The sequence below is a fragment of the Equus asinus genome, chromosome 20 (assembly GCF_041296235.1).
Source record: "Equus asinus isolate D_3611 breed Donkey chromosome 20, EquAss-T2T_v2, whole genome shotgun sequence".
Classification (NCBI taxonomy): Eukaryota; Metazoa; Chordata; class Mammalia; order Perissodactyla; family Equidae; genus Equus; species Equus asinus.
This window is the reverse complement of record NC_091809.1, coordinates 20,853,008-20,875,194: the sequence shown is the minus strand read 5'-3', so window position 1 is coordinate 20,875,194 and position 22,187 is coordinate 20,853,008. Positions and strand designations below refer to the sequence as shown.

The 22,187-nt window shown below is 39.5% G+C and overlaps 1 protein-coding gene across 1 annotated transcript; it reads left to right on the top strand.

Moving 5' to 3' along the window:
- The first annotated feature begins 8,395 nt into the window (after positions 1 to 8,395).
- On the top strand, positions 8,396 to 9,334 carry LOC106829468 (olfactory receptor 7D4-like). Its single transcript, XM_014838585.3, has one exon. It carries the CDS (start codon positions 8,396 to 8,398, stop codon positions 9,332 to 9,334), a length of 939 nt encoding a protein of 312 aa, XP_014694071.3.
- The last annotated feature ends 12,853 nt before the right edge of the window (positions 9,335 to 22,187 follow it).

Genomic DNA, 22,187 nt, shown 5'->3' with positions numbered 1-22,187 from the left:
GGTTTTGAAATGTCAAAAATGAGATATGACAAATTGATAAATATTATATGATTCTACTTATATGAGGTACCAAGAGCGGTCAACTTTCTAGACACAGAAAGCAGAATGCTGGGTGCCAGTGGCTGGGGAAGGAAGGAAATAAAGAGTTAGTGTTTAATGAGTACTCAGTTTTAGTCTGGGAAGACAAAAAAGTTTGGCAAGGAAAAGGGACATCAGAAGATCAGATTTTGAAAGGTCAAAATTGAGATAATTCAAATGGATAAATATTATATGATTCCACTTATATGGGATAACTAGAGGAGTCAAATTCATTTAGAGTGAAAGCAGAATGGTGGGTGCCAGGGACTGAGGGAGGGGGATGGGTAGTTAGTGTTTAATGGGGACAGAGTTCCAGTTTGGAAAATGAAAAAGTTTTGGAGATGGATGGTGGTGATGGTTGCTGATCAATGTGAATGTACTTAATGCTAAGTAACAGAATTATATACTTAATTTAACCACAATAAATAAGATCAAATAGCACATAATAATGGAGAAAGGTTGTGAGATTTCTTTCTGACAATATTTTCAATATCATTATAAAGTAACAGGTAATGGCTGGGATTTTTTAGACAAAAATCTTAACACTAGCTCTCAAAAGTCTTTACCAGGATTTCTAAGCCATGACAATATTGACATTTTGGTCTATATAATTATTTATTGTGTCCTGTGTATGGTGAGATTTTAACAGATCCCTGTCATCTACATGCTACATGCCAGTACTGATTTGTGCTAACTAGAAATGTCTCCAGATTGCCATTTGTCCTGTAGGGGGCAAAATCAGCCTGACTGAGAATCATTGGAATAGAACAATTCTATGGGTGGCAGAGTTTATGGTGATCCCTTCAAAGAGAAGGGGATAAAAGGAAACTCAACATTTTAGGGAGGATAAAACATCAGCTGAATCTTGGAAAGTTGGAGGAGAGGGGTGAACAGAACACCCCATTGGTGCTATCCTAAAGGTCAAATGTATTAGTCTGATGATCGTGGGTCATCACAGGGGGCAGCATAAACCAATTAATTGTACAGAGAAAGGGAGAAGGTTCTGCTGAGAGAATCAGGAGTTAGAAAGACAAGCTGATGCTTGGCTGAATCCTATCCATGATCCTTCAGTTCTCAGTTATAGGGCCCCCTTAGATATAGGCTCTCATTGGACACTTACCATCCATCACAACATTTGCCACCATTGTCATTAAATAATTATTTATATAATTATTTTTTTTAATGCCTTCCTCTTAAAACCTCCACCTGAACTTTGAATTGGATCCCCTCCTAACTTTTGGGAAAACTTACACTTTCCCTTTCCCTTTCTTTATCCTGTATATTCCAACGTCTGCATGCAATATTATAATTTCCAATGCCGTGGGGATGTTCCGCATTCTCATTTCTTTTGATGAAAATGAAACTCATACTCCCCTTTGGCTATTGCTCCAAACTTTTGGAGAATTTGGTCTCCACTTGCAACTTCTATTTCCAGTCTGCTCACTCTCTCTCCCACCAACTCATCTGGAGTCTTTCTACTTCCATAACAAATTGCTCTCCCTGGGGTCTTTGATAACCTTGTGGTCCCAATAAACTCCAAGGGATATTTCCCTTCTTCAAAATGCTTGATTTTTCAGTAGCAATGACACTAATAGCTGGATTCTCCTCCAGGAAATCGGGGCCTCCTCACGCATTTCATTTTTGTGACAATAAGATTCTGAGGGTCGAGTCTATTTGGCTCCTTGTAACATTAACACATCCCTCAGAAAAAACTCCTGACTTTGAAATTAAATCCTGTGAAGGGGAGGCAGGATATAGGGCAGTATCTTAAGGAGCCCTGGGAAACCTTTTTGAAGGAAGAGAAAGAAACATTTTTAATCTTCAGGAGAATGATCTTATTGACTGCAAATGTTTGAATGTACCAGGTAAAGAAGGAATAATTGGAAGAAAGAAACCCATTTTCTCAATTATCTTCATGGAAATAGAAGTGGTAGGAGATTTTGTTTCTATTGTTCTCCTTAACCTCAAGGGAGCTTGACTGTTTAAAGAGTAGAATGAAGATAGGAGAATGTATTTAATGAGACACTGTGAGAATTCAGCCCCCAGGTCCTGGAAACTTGCAATAAGGTTCCCGGGTCCCTAAGATAAACCATCTTCAGCCTTCCAGAGAGACCCGTTATGAATTCCCTGCTTCAAGCATCTCCCTATACTTTCCTATTATAAAGTCGTTACAGAGAATTAGCAAGGGCCGTCAGGGGTTTACGTGATGCCATCTGAAAGAGCCAGTGTGTGCCAGTAAAGGCTAGGGGCAGGGTTGGGGAGGGTAGATGGAAACAGTGGAGGGAAAACTTTTGTTAGACCAGAGTACAAGGGCCACAACAGAGTCTCCAGACCAGCAGCATCAACATCCCCTGGGAGCTTGTTAGGCAAATTCTTGTCTGTCATCCCAGATCTACTAATCAGAAAGTCCAGGGTCAGGCCCAGCCATTTGTGTTTATGCATCTTATGAATGTAAAAAGTGGATCCAGGTGGATCTTACACAGGGCTAAAATTTGAAAACAACTGCCCTAGGGGATTTGTTGAAATGGATTATGAAGGGTCCACGTGGGGCTGAATCTTTAGAGACCCGAGGGCTCTCTACCTCTCAAATCTTATCTACTAATAATGATATATTTGTCTTTGACTTCACATTGCTTATGTCCCCTTTCTATTTGCATCTTATGAGTTTGTTTGAATTATTAGAATAATATTAAATCCTTATGGTTCACAGCAGCAATTCTTGAATGTTCATTAATTGTCATTCTTAACGTATCCATGTTCAAAGAACACTGAAAAATGCACATTATTTATCATTTGGAAGATAAATCCTTGTTGTCCTACTTTGAGAAGCTGCACCCTCCACACACACACCAACACCCCACCATTTGCAGCAGTGGCTGTTAAAAATTATCAAATACATTTTGATTCCTAATGCACTTGTTAGCTTTTATATCGATCTATTTATGCAATAAATGAATGTAAATAGATTTCTTAATGTTGAGGCATATTTAAATCCCTGGGATAAGCATTATTGACCCATGGTATATTGTTCTTTAACATACTGATCAAGACAGCCTTAAAAACAAACAAACAAAGAAAAAACTTATAGATACAGAGAACAGGTTGGTGGTTGCTGGGGGTGGGGGTGGGGGGGAGGGCAAATGGATGAAGGTGGTCAAAAGATACAAACTTCCAGTTATAAAATAAATAAGTCATGGGATGCAATGTACAGATTAGTGAGTATAGTTAATAATACTGTATTGTCTATTTGAAAGTTGCTAAGAGCATACATCTTAAAAGTTCTTATTATATGAAAAAATTTACAACACGTGGTGATAGATGTTAACTAGACTTATTATGGTGATAATTTCCCAAATATACAAATATTTCATCATTATGTTGTACACCTGAAACCAATATAATGTTATCTGTCAATTATATCTCAATTTAAATAAAGTTGATCCAAACGTCCCAAGAGGTGGGCCCTAGTGAATGCTGTGCTGCATCGCCCAGATCCCCCTTCTGGATTAAGGGCTTATTCTTCCAGGTGCAGGGGGTACAGCCATGTGACAGCCCTCAGGCCTCTTTGAGAATTGCCCTCAGCTAAAGGAAACTGCCTCACCCAAGGTCACACCACTCAGATCGCTTGCTGTGGGAGCATAACTGACTGACAGGCATCTGCATCCACTGCCGTGTTTGTATTGAGGTTGCTCCTGGGCTGCTCTCAGCTACTGACTAAGGACGGTAGGGTACCAGTGCTTGGCCATTGCCATGATCACACAGTGACATTGATGACCAGGTCGATTACACCTGCCAGGTCGGTGACTCTTCTTCTTCACCAAAGAGACCTGAAGTGCCAGGTCCCAGCATAGCTGGAAGTTTAATTGAATTATTGTCATTTCTCTGTGTTATTCCCTTAGGAGTCAAAAAGTTTAAACTTACAGAGGCAAGAGCTGGGAAGACCTGAAGCATAAACTCCCCACGTGGCTCAGTGTAAGTGATGCTAAGTGGGGCTGCTTCTACTTCCAACCCTCGATGTCTGGACCCATGTACTCTCTAAACTGGAGACACAGCACATTATGATTGTCATTGATTAGAGTTTATACTACATCCTGTGAATTATGTGGTTAGCGTTTCCTATGTATTCAAATGCCTACAGTAAATATCATTCTCCTTGGAATCAATCATGTTCTCGTATCTTCCGTTAAATTTCTTGTAATCATCCTTTACTCAATGCTCCCTTTACGGTATGTATTACCTGTGTCCTCCCCTTCTTTAACAAACTTTATGTATGATTTATCTTTGCCACCTATGTTTTCTCAATACTCCCCCTTCAACGAACTCTACCTGGATTATATTTGCCCCTGCCTCTCCATTTACAGGTATTAAACGGAGCCCTCCATAATATTCACAGAACCCTCTAAGTCACCAGCAATTGTCAAAGAGTATTCTCCCTTCTTATTTGGTTAGTCCTTTCAAAAAAAACAAAAAGTATTAACCACTCTGTTTTTCTTCAGAAAGAACCTCTTTGCCTCCACGACACTGTGGACACCAAGTGATCCCTGAAATCAACAAAAATTCTTGAAGAGAAGAACATCACAGAGAGTTGGTTCCTGTAGAAATGAAACTTTCCTTAGGGGACACTTTGTCACTTTTAATTCAAACCAAAGAAACAAGGTTTTTTCCTTTGAGAAAACACCTTCCCCCCTACCCCCCCCCCCCCCCCCCCCCCCCCCCCCCCCCCCCCCGTTGCCTACACAGATGCAACATTGGCTGAAAATTTCCATTCTTTCATCTTTGTACTCCAAGGAAGCCGAATTCTTTGGGAGGAGGAAAGTTAGTGGAACAATTTCTTTGATGAGGAGCTCTGAGAATTCAACTCTTGAGATGATAATAGCGTGTCCTTTTTGTATTTTTCCTGTAATTCTGTCATTTCTGCCTAGGGAAAACGCATTTGGGCTTCCCAAGGGCAGACCTCAGAGAACAGAAAGCTTCAGTGATAACTATCAGAGAGGGTCAGTGTGTCCCAGTGAGCACTGGTGGACTTGGAAGGAAAAGAGAGAGAAAGTGTGTACTGGGTTTTACCCCAAGAGTAATGAGACAGGGACGGTTTTGTATTTATTTGTCTTCAAAGGTGAAGTCTGTGTACTTTGAAGGTACTTTAGTTTCTACTGAAACCAGTCTTTTCCAGCTCTTATTCTGTTTTCTTCGCTCTCTTTTTGGAATCTAGGGCCTCTCGCCGATAAGAGTTATTTCTGGGAAAGTCTTCACCTCTTCTCTACTCTTGACCATAATTGCAGGTTCCTGTTGTTTTCCTGTGTCCGATCATTTTCTTTCTAACTACTCACTGGAGATCTATTATGCACGAGGTATTGTCTATTTTATTCCTTATGTGATTGGATTTTTCTATTATGTTACCTTTCTATTTTTGTAGGAGATTCACCTTACTGATAGCACCTACTAGCTCTGTATTGATTGTTGTTTCCCTTTAGTGTCCACCTTATCATCTACAAATAACATGCTTATCTCTGATGTTCCTTACTCAGCCCAGTTTCCTTTTCTCATCTTACCAATCTCTTTAAATGTTCAGGAGCCTGTTGAGTGATTGAAGTCAGATCAGACTACCTTGATGTACTCATGAATTGAATACAAATATCTGAGTGTTTTAATGTAGAATACCCTGTTGGCTGTAGTTGTAACTACAAAGAATGTAAACATGCTTTCTTGGGTTAAGAAATTGTCCTTAGTTTCCTTATGTAGCAAGAGGCTCTGTCTTGGCTGCTAACCCAGTAAATGCTGTTACATTTTCCCATTTCCATTTTATATTGTGATTACGATTGTGATTTCTCTGACCTATTTTCATCATGAGTTATGTTAACAAATATCACAGTATTAAACCAGCTTCCCATTCCTAGAATAGGTCTTATTTATTCATGACATGTTGTTCTCTTAAAATAGATAGGAATGCATTTGATTTAACTTTATTATCGTATTTTCTGTCTGCATTTAGGCATGTGATCTTGAGGATTTCTTTTTTGTTTCATAGTTGATGCCTCGAGTCTCAGTCTTTATTATACATTAACATTTGCATATATTGAGTACCTACTATGCACCAAGTACCATGTAAGTCCCTGGAAAGACTACAGTGAGCAAAAACACTCATGTCCTCTAACTCACAAATAAACATAAAACTACCTGCATGAGAGGCACATCCAGGAATAGTCCAGGATGCTGGGCTTGTGGGCCTCCCCACCCTGCTCTATTCTCCATCTCACTGGCCTCTGAAACCCCTTCCATTCTCAAGCTCACCAGCTCACAGGGCAACCGTGAAATCTTTTCTCTCAGCCCAAAATGCTTGCTCTTTCCTTTTTTGCCTTCCTCCCATAGCTCAAATATTCATATTTTAGAGAGGCCTTTTCTACCCACCTCTCCAGACTAAATTGGTCCTCAGTGATTTTTTTCCCTCTCTAATTAATCGTATTCTCTAGGCATTAATAGCAATGATTTTTTTCTATCATGGAGAATATAAACATTTATTTGTATCTTAATTTGCCTTTTCCTTATTATTTCTTTAAAGATTGGCCCTGAGCTAACATCTGCCGCCAATCTTCCTTTTTCTTTTTCTTTTCTCCCCAAAACCAGTACATAGTTGTATATCCTAGGTGTAGGTCATTCTAGGTCTTCTATATGGGATGCTGTCACAGCATGGCTTGATGAATGGTGCTGGGTCCACGCCCAGGATCTGAACCGGCAAACCCAGGCCACTGAAGAGATGTGCACAAACCCAACCACTTGGCCACGGAGCTGGCCCCTGCCTTTAACTATTATTATTATTTCTTTAAAGATCTTATTTTTTTCCTTTTTCTCCACAAAGCCCCTAAGTACAGAGTTGTATATTCTTCGTTGTGGGTCCTTCGAGTTGTGGCATGTGGGACGCTGCCTCAGCATGGTTTGATGAGCAGTGCCATGTCTGCACCCAGGATTCAAATCAACGAAACACTGGGCTGCCTGCAGCGGAGCGCGCGAACTTAACCACTCAGCCACGGGGCCAGCCCTGCCTTTAATTATTTAACAAGGATTTGATTTATGCAAACTTTTTATACTTTTTATCCAATCAATAATTTTTTACCATTAATTGCACTGATTGTTAATATAACATCCCCACTTCTCAGTGTGTACACATGAGCACACATCTCAAACATGCATTGTATTTTATTTTAATGATTGTGTGATTTTTTCCCCCTCCTCTTATCTATGTAGTCCACACCTTTTCCCTCTTTTTGGAAGAATCCACCTGGCAGGCAGTCTCTGAAAGGGGTCGCCATAGGGATGTTTATTAATTAGTGCTGCCAGAGGTAACAAACCTGTTGTGTTTATAATGACTAGAATTCCATCCTTCATGGCTGCCCCAGTTATGGGAAATTTAATAAATGATAGCCATACAAGATAGATTTATTGTGATGTTAAGAACAGAGGCTGACATTTATCAAGTGTGCACTGTATGTCACAGGAATCACAAGAAAAATTACACGCATCATCTAATTTAATTCACTCATCAGTCTTACAATGAAGGGAATATTTGCTACTCCCACTGTAGAGGTGAGGAATCTGCAGCTGAGAGAGAGAAAACAGCTTTCTGAAGGTCACACAGATATTAAGTTAGTCGAGCAAAGTCCTATTTTAGGAAATCTGACTTTAGACCCTATTTTCTAAATCAAAGTCTATACTGTACTTTTGGAGAGTTACATGTCAAAAATAATTGTCATAAAAGGAACAGATTAATAATGATAATGATAGCTATCATTTATTGAGATCATTCTGTATACAAAGGTATTTCTACACCTCACAAAGAGTGTAATAGCAGTAACCACATATTCAGAAATAAAAAAAGAAGGCACTTGACTGTTAACTGTGACATCAGTAGGAAGCATCAAGTGATAAAATTAAGGTTGTTTAAGATGAGAATCCATATCTTAGTAATCATTATAGAACTCTTTGAATGAAGGATGTATGGAGATTCAAGAAAAGATATCAAATGTCTTCAATTATTTTGAGAGGGTCATACTATAGAAGAAATGTCTTTATGACTATCGATTCAAATAGAATTAGAACCAGTGAGTTGGAGATAAACAGAGTTTTCTGCTAAATTTTAAAAAGGCTAAAAAATTACACTTAAAATGGAAATGGGTATCACTTGACTAAGTGAATCACTGTCATTGGAAAGACTCAACAGAGAGTAAGTTTGTTCACCTAAAGGGGAATGAAGAGGTGCTGACTAGCTGAGGCACCGGCTGGATGTGCATTGAACGTTGCTTTTGCCTCCTTACATGCCAGCCACATGGAAGCAGGAAACCACACACAACTATCAGAATTCATCCTCTTGGGTCTCTCAGAGGATCCTGAACTGCAGCCTCTCCTCTTTGGTGTGTTCCTGTTCATGTACCTGGTCACCGTTCTTGGGAACCTGTTCATCATCCTGGCCATCAGCTCTGACTCCCACCTCCACACCCCCATGTATTTCTTCCTCTCCAACCTGTCCTTTGTGGACATCTGCTTCATCTCCACCATTGTCCCGAAGATGCTAGTGAACATCCAGGCACAGAGCAGAGTCATTTCCTACAAAGGATGTCTCACACAAGTATATTTTTTTATGCTTTTTTCTGTAATGGACGATTTCCTTCTGACTGTGATGGCCTATGACCGGTTTGTGGCCATCTGCCACCCCCTGCACTACAATGTCATCATGAACCCCCGCCTCTGTGGCCTGCTGGTTCTGATGTGCTGGTTCACCATTTTCTGGGTCTCCCTGCTTCATATTTTACTGATGAGACAGCTGACCTTCTGTATAGGCACTGAAATTCCACATTTCTTCTGTGAACTGGCTCAGGTCCTCAAATTAGCCTGCTCTGACACCCTCATCAATAACATCATCATGTATGTGGCCACTGCTCTGATCGGTGTGTTTCCTCTCACCGGGATCCTTTTTTCTTACTCTAAAATTGTCTCCTCCTTAATGAGGATATCATCTGCAGGGGGAAAATATAAAGCATTTCCCACCTGTGGGTCTCATCTCTCTTCGGTCTCCTTGTTCTATGGGACAAGCTTGGGGGTCTACCTCAGTTCTGCCGTGACCCATTCTTCCCACAGAAGCTCGGTCGCCTCAGTGATGTACACTGTGGTCACCCCCATGCTGAACCCCTTCATCTACAGCCTGAGGAACAAGGATGTGAAGGGGGCCCTGGGAAGGCTCCTGAGTCGAGCATCCTCTTCTCTGTGATAGGCCACTGGCCTCAGAACTAATTGCACACAGTCGGCCCCAAAGGCAAACATTATGAATTTCATCACCAGGTTCTTTTTCTCCCCTAGAAGACATGCTTGATTTCTTCAATTCCCAAAGCACTCATGATTTCACTTTTACGTATTTGTAATAGTTTCTTGTCAACAACTCCTTCAGTAATTCCTTTCTGAGTTTTCTGCTTATGTGCTGTCATGTTTGGTCAGCTTTCTTGTAACCATTCTTAAGATTTCTAACTTTAGATCTAAAGCATTTCTCATGTCCAATGCAGACATGGTTTCCCACAAAATTATCCTCTCAAATGTTCATGTTCTTCACCTTCATTTGGTTGTGTCCTTTTTTCTTCCAGAGGAAATGCAATGAAAATCATACAGTAGTCACAACAAAAGGCTTACCTCTCAGGACTATGCTTGCTTCTTCACATGTATGACTTTATTTCATCTTGAAAACATTTCTTCGAGATGTTTTCTCTCATTTGCCCCACTTTTCAGAAGAAGAGACTGAGCTTGAGTTGGAATCTAACCTGGCAATCTGAAACTCACTTTGCTATCCTTCTCTTCATGAGAACGGTGATGTGATTTTCAACTTCAAAGTAGGAATGTAAATTTGAAAGCTGGTTTGTTCAGATGATTCATAGTAATATACCACCTAGAATAACTCTGAGATGTTGTTTCATTCCTTGTGATCCTTCTTTCCATCCTTTCTTTCTTCTTTCCTTCCTTCCATTCGTTCTTATTCCCATCCTTTCTTCCTTTCTTATTTTATTCCTCTTTTCTTCTATTCAACCTCCCTCCTTCCCTCCATTCCTCGTTTCCTTCCTTTCTTCCTTCCTTTTTTTCTATCCTCCTCCTTCTTTCATTTGACCTTTATTTCTCATCACTGCAGTTTTGAGACACACCCTCTAAGATCCTAAAATGTGCAGTAACGAGCATAATAGAATCAATGTTTTTTTTATAAGGTTTTCTTCCCCTGAAAAAACTTTCTGGAGGTGCCATCAGGAATCATACTTACACACGTGGCAAGTTTTCAGAACTTACTCACCTTTTGGGAAGAATGTTGACAGAATTGAGTCTGCAGTGAAGGATGGAGTCATAGATGCTGTCAACATTCCCCCCACAATCCCTGGGATACTCTTACCATCTCCATTGCATGACTGCCAATGGTTGGCACCAGTTGGAACCTACTTTGCCCATTCTGTGGTGCTACAAGTGACAAGTAATCATGCCCCATCAGAGCCAGCCCTGAGGGAGAGGTGTGGGGTTTGCCATGTCTTCTACTGTTTAACTGGGATAATGATGAGGGTTGGATTTTGTACCATTTCCAGAATTTCCCCACAGGATGCAAACTCTGCTCAATCACAGTGGTAGCTGACCTAATGCAAGCTTATTGGATGTATTTTCTTCCCTGATTCCCTTCTCCTCTCTTTCATCCATGTTCCCTGCTCCTTCCAATAAAATGCTTGCAAATGACTCCTTGGCTCAGTGTCTGCATCTCTGGGAACCAAAACAAACACAGGTGATAAAGACTGTGAAGTATCAGGACAATAACATGGAAGGATTTAGGGAGTTTGAGAGAGAAAAAGGTAAGTAATTATTGGAGACATAGTAAGGACTGCAAAATTGCCCCCAAATTATAATTTATTAGAAGTGAAAGACTTATGTGATGTGGCTTTAATTCACTTTGATTCCATTAAAATTAATCCAATGTGAATTTATTGTCGACTGTGTACAGATTGAGAAAGGGATCAGAGAGATACAAATGATTGCAATACACAGTGGTGAGCATAATAATATCGGTGTTTCTTAGATCCTGTGGAAAACAAAGGTAAAGGTTTTCAATTCACTTTAAGTAATTCCAGGAAAAAAATCTTTAGACGTTTACTTTTTAATATTTTTATTGTCATAATTTACATACATGTAATTCATCCATTGATAATATAAATTCAATGATTTTAGTAAATTTAGAGTTACGTGATCATTACCACAATCCAGCTTTAGCATATGTCTATCACCTGAAAAAGTAATCTTGTGCCCATATACAGTTAATTTCCATACCCACCTCAGCCCTAGGAAACCGCTCATCACTTTCTGTCTCTATAAATTTGCCTTTTTGGACATTTTATATAAATGAAAACATGCAATATGTAGTCTTTTCTATCTGGCTTCTTGTACTTACCAATGTTTTAGGAGCTCATCCACGTGGAAGGATGTATCAATATTAAGTCTGTTTTAATTGCAGGATAGTATTCTATTGTATGTAAATACCACATTTTGCTTACCCATTTACCAGCTGATGGACATCTGGATATTTCCAGTTTGGGATTAATATAAATAATGCTGTTGTGAACATTTGTGCATGTGTTTCTGCATTGACATGCATTTTCATTTCTCTTGGGTAGATATCTTGGGGTGCAATTACTCAGTTTTATGGTAAATTTAAGCTTAACTTTTTAAGAAACTTCCAAACTGTTTTCCAAAGTGGTTGCACCATTTTACATTCTCACCAGGAAAGCATGAAAGTTTCAGTTTTTCCACATCTTGACAAACCCTTGGTATTCAGGAAAAACTTCTAATAGGAGAATATGCTTGAATGTTGAAGAACAAATAATGAGTAGAAATTTAACTAGAGAGGGGTTTAGGTGACATTCAAAAGTGAGGCCTATCAGGAAGATATCTGGAACATATGGCCGAGATATTAGAAACAAGGTTGGATATATAGATGGAAGACAGACAATTGAGAGTCTAGTTTTATACTAAGGATTTTATAAGCAATTGCACATCAAGGCCATGATGTAATCATATGTATAATATGCATACTTGAGGATTGTCCTGAGTGGGAGAAATTGAAGGCAGAGGGAACAGTTAGGAGGCTGTGGAAATGGTCCAGGGTGAGATGATGGAGATCTGATCTAAAACGGTAGCAGTGAGGGGCTGGCCCAGTGGCATAGTGGTTAGGTTTCTGTGCTTTGCTTTGGTGGCCTGGGGTTCGCAGGTTCAGATCCCAGGTATGGATATAGGGCTGCTCGTCAAGCCATGCTGTGGTGGTATCCCACAAATAAAATAGAAGAAGATTGGCACAGATGTTAGCTCAGTGACAATCTTCCTCACACAAATAAAAAATAAAACAGTAGCAATGAGATGAGTATATCTTGGAAGAAAGATGTGTTAGTTCCATTGCTGGTGTAACAATTTACTCTAAGTCTAGTGGCTTAAAAGGACACAAATTTATTTTCTTACAGCTCCAGAGTTCAGAAAACATGTATCACCAGGGATGCTTTTCTTCTGGAGACTCTAGAGGAGAATCTACTTCTTTGTCTTTTCTAAACTCTAGAGGCCCCTGGCATTCATTGGATCATGGTCCCTTCCTCCATCTTCAATGTCAACAGTGTAGCATCTTTAATACTTTCTCTAACCCTCCTGCCTTCCTTTTATAGGGATGCCTGTGATTACATTAACCCCACCCAGATTTAGGATAATCTCTCCATCTCAAGATCCTAGACTTAATCACATCTGCAAGTTCCTTTTGCCATCTAAGGTAACATATTCACAGTTTCAAACATCTTTCGGAGGCTATTATTTAACTTGCCACAAGAGATGTGTGTGAGTTAGAATTTGGCAACAATTGATTGATAAAGCCTTGAGCTGAGAAAGTGGAGCGTCTGTCATGGCATTCCATGTGGTTTTCACCGGGCAGGATCATATCATGGTCTCGACTCATGTAAAGATAAGGCTGCACCAGACAGGTCTGCCTTGGTGGCAAGTGATAGAAGAGAACTTCCTGATTCATCTGAACATAGTTGAGCAAAGGCTCAGCTGGACACTGGACACAGGGGCTCAAATACAATGAAGATTTCCATTCAGATTATCAGCTTTGTTTTCTCACACTAGCTACCTCCACATGGAAAGAGACTCAAAAAAACCAGCTCTCACATCTCACACCTCAAAGTTTTGTTACTAAAGAGGGACTGGATTTACTTTAGCTCCTCGTGTGTGAAAAAAATATCAGAAATGGATTCTAATTGACAGGATAATGATCTCTTCCAACCCTGGACCAATCGACCATGGTCAGGAAACAAGGTTACTGGCAGCCCCTTCAGAACCACAGATGTAGATTCAATTTAGTGAACCTATTTTTACTGAGTATTAACTATGTGTCAGTCATTATTTTAGGCTAAACTCCAAAGGATAAAGAGAATCAGGGGCGTAGGGAGGGCAGGTTGTCATGTTATAGAGGATCGTCTTAATAAACCTCATTTAGATAGTTATACTTGTGAAGACAGTGAATGACTGAGGTGAGTGCATATCTGGGGAAACAGTGCCCCAGGCAGAGGGTAAGGTTACTAGAGAGACCCTAAGGTGGGAGGTGGCTTAGGGGGAATGTCGCAGCAGCAAACAGAGTGAGGGGAGCATAGCAGAAGAGGAAGAGGAAGAGGTGTCAGGGGCTGATTCTGTGAGGCTCTCTCTGCCATCAAAGGACTTCTGCTTTCATTTGCTCTGAGTGGCAAGGGGAGTCATTGTAGAGTTTTGAGCATACACATGACATGATTAGCATTTTCAAAGGTCATTCTGGCTTCTGTGTTGAGAACATTGTAGGGTGTGAGGAAGGCTGCTTGGAGCTGACTGCAGCAAGCCGTGAGATGTAGGAGACTAAGACCCAGTGGAGACAGAAGTTTAAGAGTTGAGAAGTGGTTAGTTTGGCTATATTTGCAAGGTAGAGCCAAGATGATCTTTTGTCATCCAGAATATGGATGTGAGAGAAAAGAAATAAGAATGATTCCAGGAGCTTAAAAAACTGGAAGAATGGAATTGCATTCACTGAGACAGGGAGGGCTGTGGATGAAACAAATTTCACAAGGAAAAGGGACGTCAGAAGTTCAAATTTTGAAAGGTCAAAATTGAGATAACTCAAATGGATAAATACTATATGATTCCACTCATATGAGATGGCTAGAGGAGTCAAACTCATTGAAAATGAAAGTTGAATGGTGGGTCTCAGGAAGAAGGAGAGGAGTAGTTAGTGTTTAATGAGGACAGAGCTTCAGTTTGAGAAAATGAAAAAGTTTTGGAGGTAGGTGATGGTGATGGTTGCTTATCAATGTGAAGGTACTTAATGCTAAGTAACAGAATTGTACACTTAAGAATGGTTAAAAAGGTACACTTTATGTTACGTAAATTTAACCGCAATAAATAGGATCAAGTAGCACAAAATAATGGAGAAAAGTTGTGAGATTTCTTTCAGATAATATTTTCAATATCGTTATAAAGTAACAGGTAATGGCTCGGATGTTTTAGACAAAAATTTTAACACTAGCCCTCAAAAGTCTTTGCCAGGATTTCTAATCCATGACAATATTCATATTTTGGTCTATATAATTATTTATTGTGAGGGGTTTTCCTGTGTATGGTGAGATTTTAAACAGATCCCTGTCATCTACTCACTAGATGCCAGCACTGAATTCTGATAACCAGAAATGTCTCCAGACATTGCCAGTTGTCCTGTAGTGGGCAAAATCAACTTGACTGGGAACAACTGGAATAGGACAATTCCATGGGTGCCAGAGTTGATGGTGTTAACTTTCACAGTATAAGGACAACTGGAAGAGCAATATTTTAGGAAGAGTAAATTATCAGTTGAATTTTGGAAAGTTTGAGGTGAGGGGCAAACAGAACACCCCATTGGTGCTATTCTCTCATAGGTCAAATGTATTGATGTGGCGATCATCAGTCTGCATAGGTGGTAGCACAAATTATGCGGGGTCAGCGAGCCGAAGAGTTGAAAGAAAGATTTCTTGGACTCTCAAGGTCTGGCAGTAGTGCTCTTTTATCTGGAGAACAGTGTGGAATAGCAATGGGGAGAGGACCCTTGGGCAGTAAAGTGCTGCTGAAGCACGGGGACAGGACCTATGGACAGTAAGAGCTGCTGCCGCATGGGGACAGGACCCACGGTCAGGAGGAGCTGCTGCATGGGGACAGGACCTATGGGCAGTCAGAGCTGCTGCAAACATAGGTTGAAGGTAGGGCTAAATTTAAGGCATAGGTATGTGAGTTATGTCTTTACAAGACAAAGGAAAGAATGTGTAAAAAAGTCATTAAAATGGTATCAGTGCAGGTGGGGTCTGGTTGTTGGGTCGTCAGATAACTTTAGATCAGAATCAGACCTTATTAAGTCAGGACATCATATGCTTCCCAGAGGATATTGGTGGTGGGGGGAGTCAGCTACTTGAGGTTACCAGACAAACACTATAAAGACTTAAGTCCTTGCCATCCCCATTAAGAGTTTCTAGAGATAAGGTCATCCCCACTTCCTACTGGTGCAGAGAGGGAGACACCCCCACAGATGGAGACTTCCTTCACAAATGCAAATATCTCTCATCGAAGGGCAAGCAAATTCCACGCCTCAGAGCCTCGTTCCAGTCTGCAGTTTTGAGAAGTAACCAGACTAAAATAATCCTTATCACAAACACAGAAAGGGAGAAGTTCCTATTGAGAGAGTTGAGAGTTAGGAAGAGAAGCTGATGCTTGGCTGAATCCTACCCATGATCCTTCAGTTCTCAGGTATAGGACCCCACTCAGTATATGCTCTTATTAGACACAATACCATCCATCAAAACATTAGCCACCGTTATAATTAAATAATTATTTATAAAATTGTTTTTAAATGCCTGCCTCTTAAAACCTCCACCTGACTTTGAATCCCATGCCTTCCTAACTTTTGGGGGAACTTATGCTACCTCTCTTCCTTTCTGTATCCTGTATATTCCAATGTCTACATGCAATATTGTCATGTCCAATGTCATAGGACTCTTCACATTTCATATCTTTCCATGAAAATGAAACTCATACATAGACCCCCTACTCCTCTTTGGGTATTGCTCCAAACTTTTGGAGAATTTGGTCTCCACTTGCAACTTGTATTTCCAGTCTGCTCACTCTCTCTCCCACCAACTCATCTAGAGTCTTTCTACTTCCATAACAAATTGCTATCTGTGGGGTCTTTGATAACATTGTGGTCCCAATAAATTCCAAAGGATATTTCCCTTCTTCAAAATGCTTGATTTTTCAGTGGCAATGACACTAACAGCTGCATTCTCCTCCATCAAATTGGGGCTTTCTCATGTATTTCATTTTTCTGACAATGGGATTCTGAGGGTCAAGTCTATTGGACTCCTTGCAACATTAACATATCCCTCAGGGAGAATGTCCTAACTTCGAAATATATCCTGTGAAGGGGAGGCAAAAATTAAGGCATTGTAAGGAGTTCTGAGAGACTTTGAAGGAAGACAAAGAATTCTTTTTTTAATCTCCAGGAGAAGGATCTTGTGATTTCAAATGTTTGAATCTACCAGATAAAGGGAAAATTGGAAGAAAGAAATCCCTCTCTCGTCACAGCTATCTTCAGGGAAACGAAGTGGCAGAAAGTTTCTTTTCTAGTATTCTCCTTCTACCCTGAGGGAGCTTGTTTAAAGAGTAGAGTGAAAATAGTCATGAGACTCACTGAGAATTCAGCCCCGAAGGTGCTGGAAACTTCAAATAAGTTTCCAGTGTCCCAAGGTGAACCATCTTGGGCATCCCAAAAATATGGGTTATGAATTCCCTGCCTGGAGCCTATCCCTGTACTTTCTGGGGAAAAGTTACTGTAACAGAAAGATCAAAGGCCACCAGGGGTTTCCACGCTACCATCTGAAAGAGCCAGTGTATCCTAGTAAAGGCTGGGAGTGGGGTGCAGCACGGAAGACGGAAACACTGGAGGGAAAAGTTTTATTACATCAGAACATAAAGGACACAAACAAGTGTCTCAAAGTGTCTCCAGACAAGCAACATCAGCATCCCCAGAGACATGAAAATTCTTCTCCTTCATCAAAGATCTACTAAATCAGAGACTCTAGGGTCAGGCCCAGACATTTGTTTTTAATAAGCCATCCAGATAGAGATTATGCAAGGCTAAAATTTGAAAACAACTGCCCTAGGGAATTTGGTGAAATGGATGATGAAGGATCCACACGGGGCTGCATCTTCAGAGATTTCAGGACTCTGCATCTCCAAAATCTTATCTACTAATAATGATACATTTGTCTTCTACTTTACAATGCTTATGTTACCTTTCTATTTTCATCTTATGAATTTGTTTGAATTATTAGAATAATATTAAATACGTATTGGTCATAGCAGCAATCTTTGCATGTTCTTTCATTGTCATTTCTTTTTTTAAAAATTATTTTACAGAGGTCATATTGGCTTATATCTTTGTGTAAATTTCAGGTGTACATTATTATGTATCAGTTTCTGTATAGACTGCATTGCAGTCACCACCAATTGTCTAGTTTTTATCCATCACCATATGTATATGCCCCTTTACCCCTTTGCCCACCTCCCACCCCCTCCTCTCTGGTCACCACTAATATGTTCTCCTTATCCATGTGTTTGTTTATTTTACATGTGAGTGAAATCATGTGGAGTTTGTGTTTCTTTGTCTGGCTTATTTCTTCTAGCATAATACCCTCAAGGTCCTTCATCATTATTGCAAATGGTATGATTTTGTCTTTTTTATGGCTGAGTAGTATTTCATTGTGTGTATATATATATATATACATACATACCACATCTTCTTTTTCCATTCATCCATTGATGGACACATGGGTTGCTTCCATATCTTGGCTATTGTGAATAATGCTGTGATGAACATACGGATGCATAAGTCTCTTTGAATTGCTGATTTCATGTTCTTTGGATAAATACCAAGTAGTGGAATAGCTGGGTCATATAGTATTTCTATTTTTAATTTTTTGGGAAATCTTCATACTGTTTTCCATGGTGGCAGCACCAGTTTGCATTCCCACAAGCAGAAGGATTCCCTTTTCTCTGGATCCTCTCCAACATTTGTTATTATTTGTCTTGTTAATTATAGTCATTCCGATGGTTGTAGGTGATATCTCATTGAAGTTTCAATTTGCATTTCCCCAATAATTAGTGATGTTGAGCATCTTTTCATGTGCTGTTGGGCCATCTGTATATCTTCTTTGGCAAAATGTCTGTTCATATCGTCTGCCCACTTTCTGATCAGGTTGTTCACTTTTTTCTTGTTGAGTTGTATGAGTTCTTTACATAGTTTGAAATTAACTCCTTGTCAGATATATGATTTGCAAATATTTCTCCCAGTTGTTAGGCTGTATTTTTGTTTTGTTGATGGTTTCCTTTGCCTTGCAGAAGCTTTTTAGACTGATGTAGTCTCATTTGTTAATTTTTTTGTCTGTTTTCCTTGCCTGAGTAGACATGGTATTCGAAAAGAGACTGCTAAGATGGATGTCAAAGAGTATATTTCCTATATTTTTTTCTAGGAGTTTTATGGTTTCAAGTCTTACAGTCAAGTCTTTAATTCATTTTGAGGCTTTTTTTTTTTTTTTTGGTACAGTGTAAGACAATGGTCTACTTTCATTCTTTTGCATGTGGCTGTCTGCTTTTCCCAATACCATTTATTGAGGAAACTTTTCTTTCTCCATTGTATGTTGTTAGCTTCTTCATTGAAGATTAGTTGTCCATAGATGTATGATTTTATTTCTGGGCTCTCAATTCTGTTCTATCGATGTCTGTGTCTTTTCTTCTGCCAGTACCACACTATTTTGATTACTATAGCTTTGTAGTGTATTTTGAAGTCAGGGAGTGTGATACTTCCAGCTTTGTTCTTTTTTCTCAGGATTGCATTTGCTGTTTGAGGTCTTTTGTTGTTCCATATGAATTTTAAGATTCTTTGTTCTATTCCTATGAAGAACGTCACTGGGATTCTGATTGGGGTTGCAATTAGTCTGTGCTTGCTTTAGGTAATATGGACATTTTAGCTATGTTTATTCTTCCCACCCATGAGCATGGAATCTCTTTCCATTTCTTTATATCTTCTATCTCTTTCAATAATGTCTTATAGTTTTCAGTATAGGTCTTTCACCTCCTTGGTTAAATTTATTCCTAGATATTTTATTCTTTTTGGTGCAATTGTAAATGGGATTGTATTCTTGACTTCTCTTCCTGCTAGTTAATTATTAGTGTATAGAAATGCAACTGATTTGGTATGTTGAGTTTGTACCCTGCAACTTTGCTGCAGTTGTTGACTGCTTCTAATAGTTTTCTGGTGGATTCTTTAGGATATTCTATATATGGAATCATGTCATCTGCAAACATTGAGAGTTTTACTTCTTCCTTTCCAAGGTGGATCCCTTTTTTTTTTGGTAAGGAAGATTTGCCCTGAGCTAACATCTATGCCAATCTTCCTCTATTTTTTATCTGTGGGATACTGCCACAGTATGGCTTGATGAGTGGTGTGTAAGTCTGCACACGTGATCTGAACCCATGAATACCTGGTTGCCAAAGTGGAGCACATGAACTTAACCACTATGCCACTGGGCTGGCCCCCCCCCCCCACACACCCTTTTTTATTTTTGGTGAGGAAGACTGGCCCTGAGCTAACATCTGTTGTCAATCTTCCCCTTTTTTTCTGCTTGAAGAAGAGTGGCCATAAGTTAACATCTGTGCCAAAGTTCCTCTATTTTGTATGTGAGTAGCTGCCACAGCATGGCTTGATAAGTGGTATAGGTCCATGCCCAGGATCTGAACCCACGAACCCAGGCCACCAAAGCAGGATGTGCTGAACTCAACGACTATGCCACTGGATTGGCACCTGCACCCCTTTTATTTCTTTTCCATGCCTAATTGCTCTGGCCAAAACTTCTAGTTTGATAAGAGTGGTAAGAATGGGCAGCTTTGTCTTATTCTGTTCTCAGAGGAATGGCTTTCAGATTTTCACCATTAAGTATGATGTTGGCTGTGGGTTTGTCATATATGGCCTTTATTATGTTGAGGTGCTTTCCTTCTGTACCCATTTTATTGAGAGTTTGTATCATAAATGGAAGTTGGACGTTGTCAAATACTTTCTCTGCATCCCTTGAGATTATCATGTGATTTTTGTTTCTCATTTTGTTAATGTGGTATATTACCTTGGTTTGAAAGTATTGAACCATCCCTGAGTGCCTGAAATAAATCACACTTGATCATGGTGTATAATCCTTTTAATGTTTTGTTGTATTTGATTGGCTAGTATTTTGTTGAGGGTTTTTGCATCTATTTTCATCAGCATTACTGGTCTGTAATTTTCCTTTTTTGTGTTGTCCTTGTCTAGTTTTGGTATCCAGTAATGTTACCCTCATAGGATGAGTTAGGAAGTGTCCCATCCTCTTCAATATTTCAGAATAGTTTGAGAAGGGTAGGTATTTGATCTTCTTTGAATGTTTTGTGGAATTCACCAGAGAAGCCATCTGGTCTGGGACTTCTTTTGGGGGCAGGGGGTTTTGACTAGTGTTTCATGAACTTTACTTGTGATTGGTCTATTCAGATTCTCTGCAGAAACCTTACAAGCTAGGAGATAATGGAATGATATATTCAAAACTTTAAAAGATAAAATCTTCAGCAAAGAATACTCTATCCAGCTAAAATATCCTTCAGATATGAGGGAGAAATTAAATCTTTCCCAGATGAACAAAAGCTAAGGGACTTTGTAGCTAGGAGACCTCCCCTACAAGAAATCCTCAAGCAGGTCCTCATACCTGAAAAAAGAAAAAAAGGGAGAAAGGGGTCACAAAACAGAGTTAGGAGATAAATAGGCAGACAGAATCAAAATAGGATAGCAAATATTCAACTATAGCATTAGGCTAAAGGGAAGGAAAACACCAAAAACAAAGGCAATCTTGTCACTTCGACCTCAAACTCACAACACTAGTTGGAATAAGATACGAGAAAAACAACATAGGAGGGGAGGAGGAAAGGGACTGAATAGGTTTAGATTAAGGAAATAAGGGGCCATCAGAAAATAGACTGTCTTATACACAAGATTCTGAATACAGACCTCAGGATAGCAACTAAACTAAAAAGCAGAACAGAGACACAACAAATAAATAAGGAAAAAACAAAGAAGCTCGTCATAAAAAATTACATAATTCAATAGGTAGACCAAAACACACAGGATGAGAAACAAAGGAAATGCAGGAAAACCAGAAAATGAGTGATATAACGACAGCATCAAGCCCTCATACATCAATAATCACCGTGAATGTAAAGGGATTGAATTCTCCAATAAAAAGACAGAGTGGCGAGATGGATTAAAGAACAAGATCCAACAATCTGCTGCCTCCAGGAAACACACCTCAGCTCTGATGACAAACACAGCCTCAGAGTGAAGGGGTGGAAGATGATACTCCAAGCTAATGGCAAACAAAAGAAAGCAGGTGTTGCAATACTTATATAAGACAAAGTAGACTTCAAGATAAGGCAGGTAAAGAGAGACAAAGAGAGGCAATATGTAATGATCAAAGGCACACTCCATCAAGAGGAAATAATGCTTATAAATATCTATGCACCCAACACAGAAGCACCAAAGTTCATGAGGAACTATTAACAAACTTAAAAGAAAATATTAAAAACAACACAATAACAGCAGGGGACCTCAACACCCCACTCACATCAATGGATAGATCATCCAGACAGAAAATCAACAAGGAAACAGTGGAATTAAACAAAAAGCTAAACCCGTTGGACTTAGTAGACAAATATAGAACACTCCATCCACAAACAGCAGAATACACATTCTTCTCAAGTGTGCATGGAACATTCTCAAGGATAGACCATATGTTGGGAAACAAGGCAAGCTTCTATAAATTTAAAAAAATTGAAATAATAAGAGGCATCTTTTCCAATCATAGTGCTATAAAGCTAGAAATTAATTACAATAAAAAAGCTGAGAAAGGGACAAAGATGTGGAGAATAAACAATAGGCTATTGAACAAGCAATGGATCAT

Bases quoted from the DNA above. Each gene is read 5' to 3' on its own strand.
- LOC106829468 (XM_014838585.3), top strand. From the start codon at position 8,396: ATGGAAGCAGGAAACCACACACAACTATCAGAATTCATCCTCTTGGGT.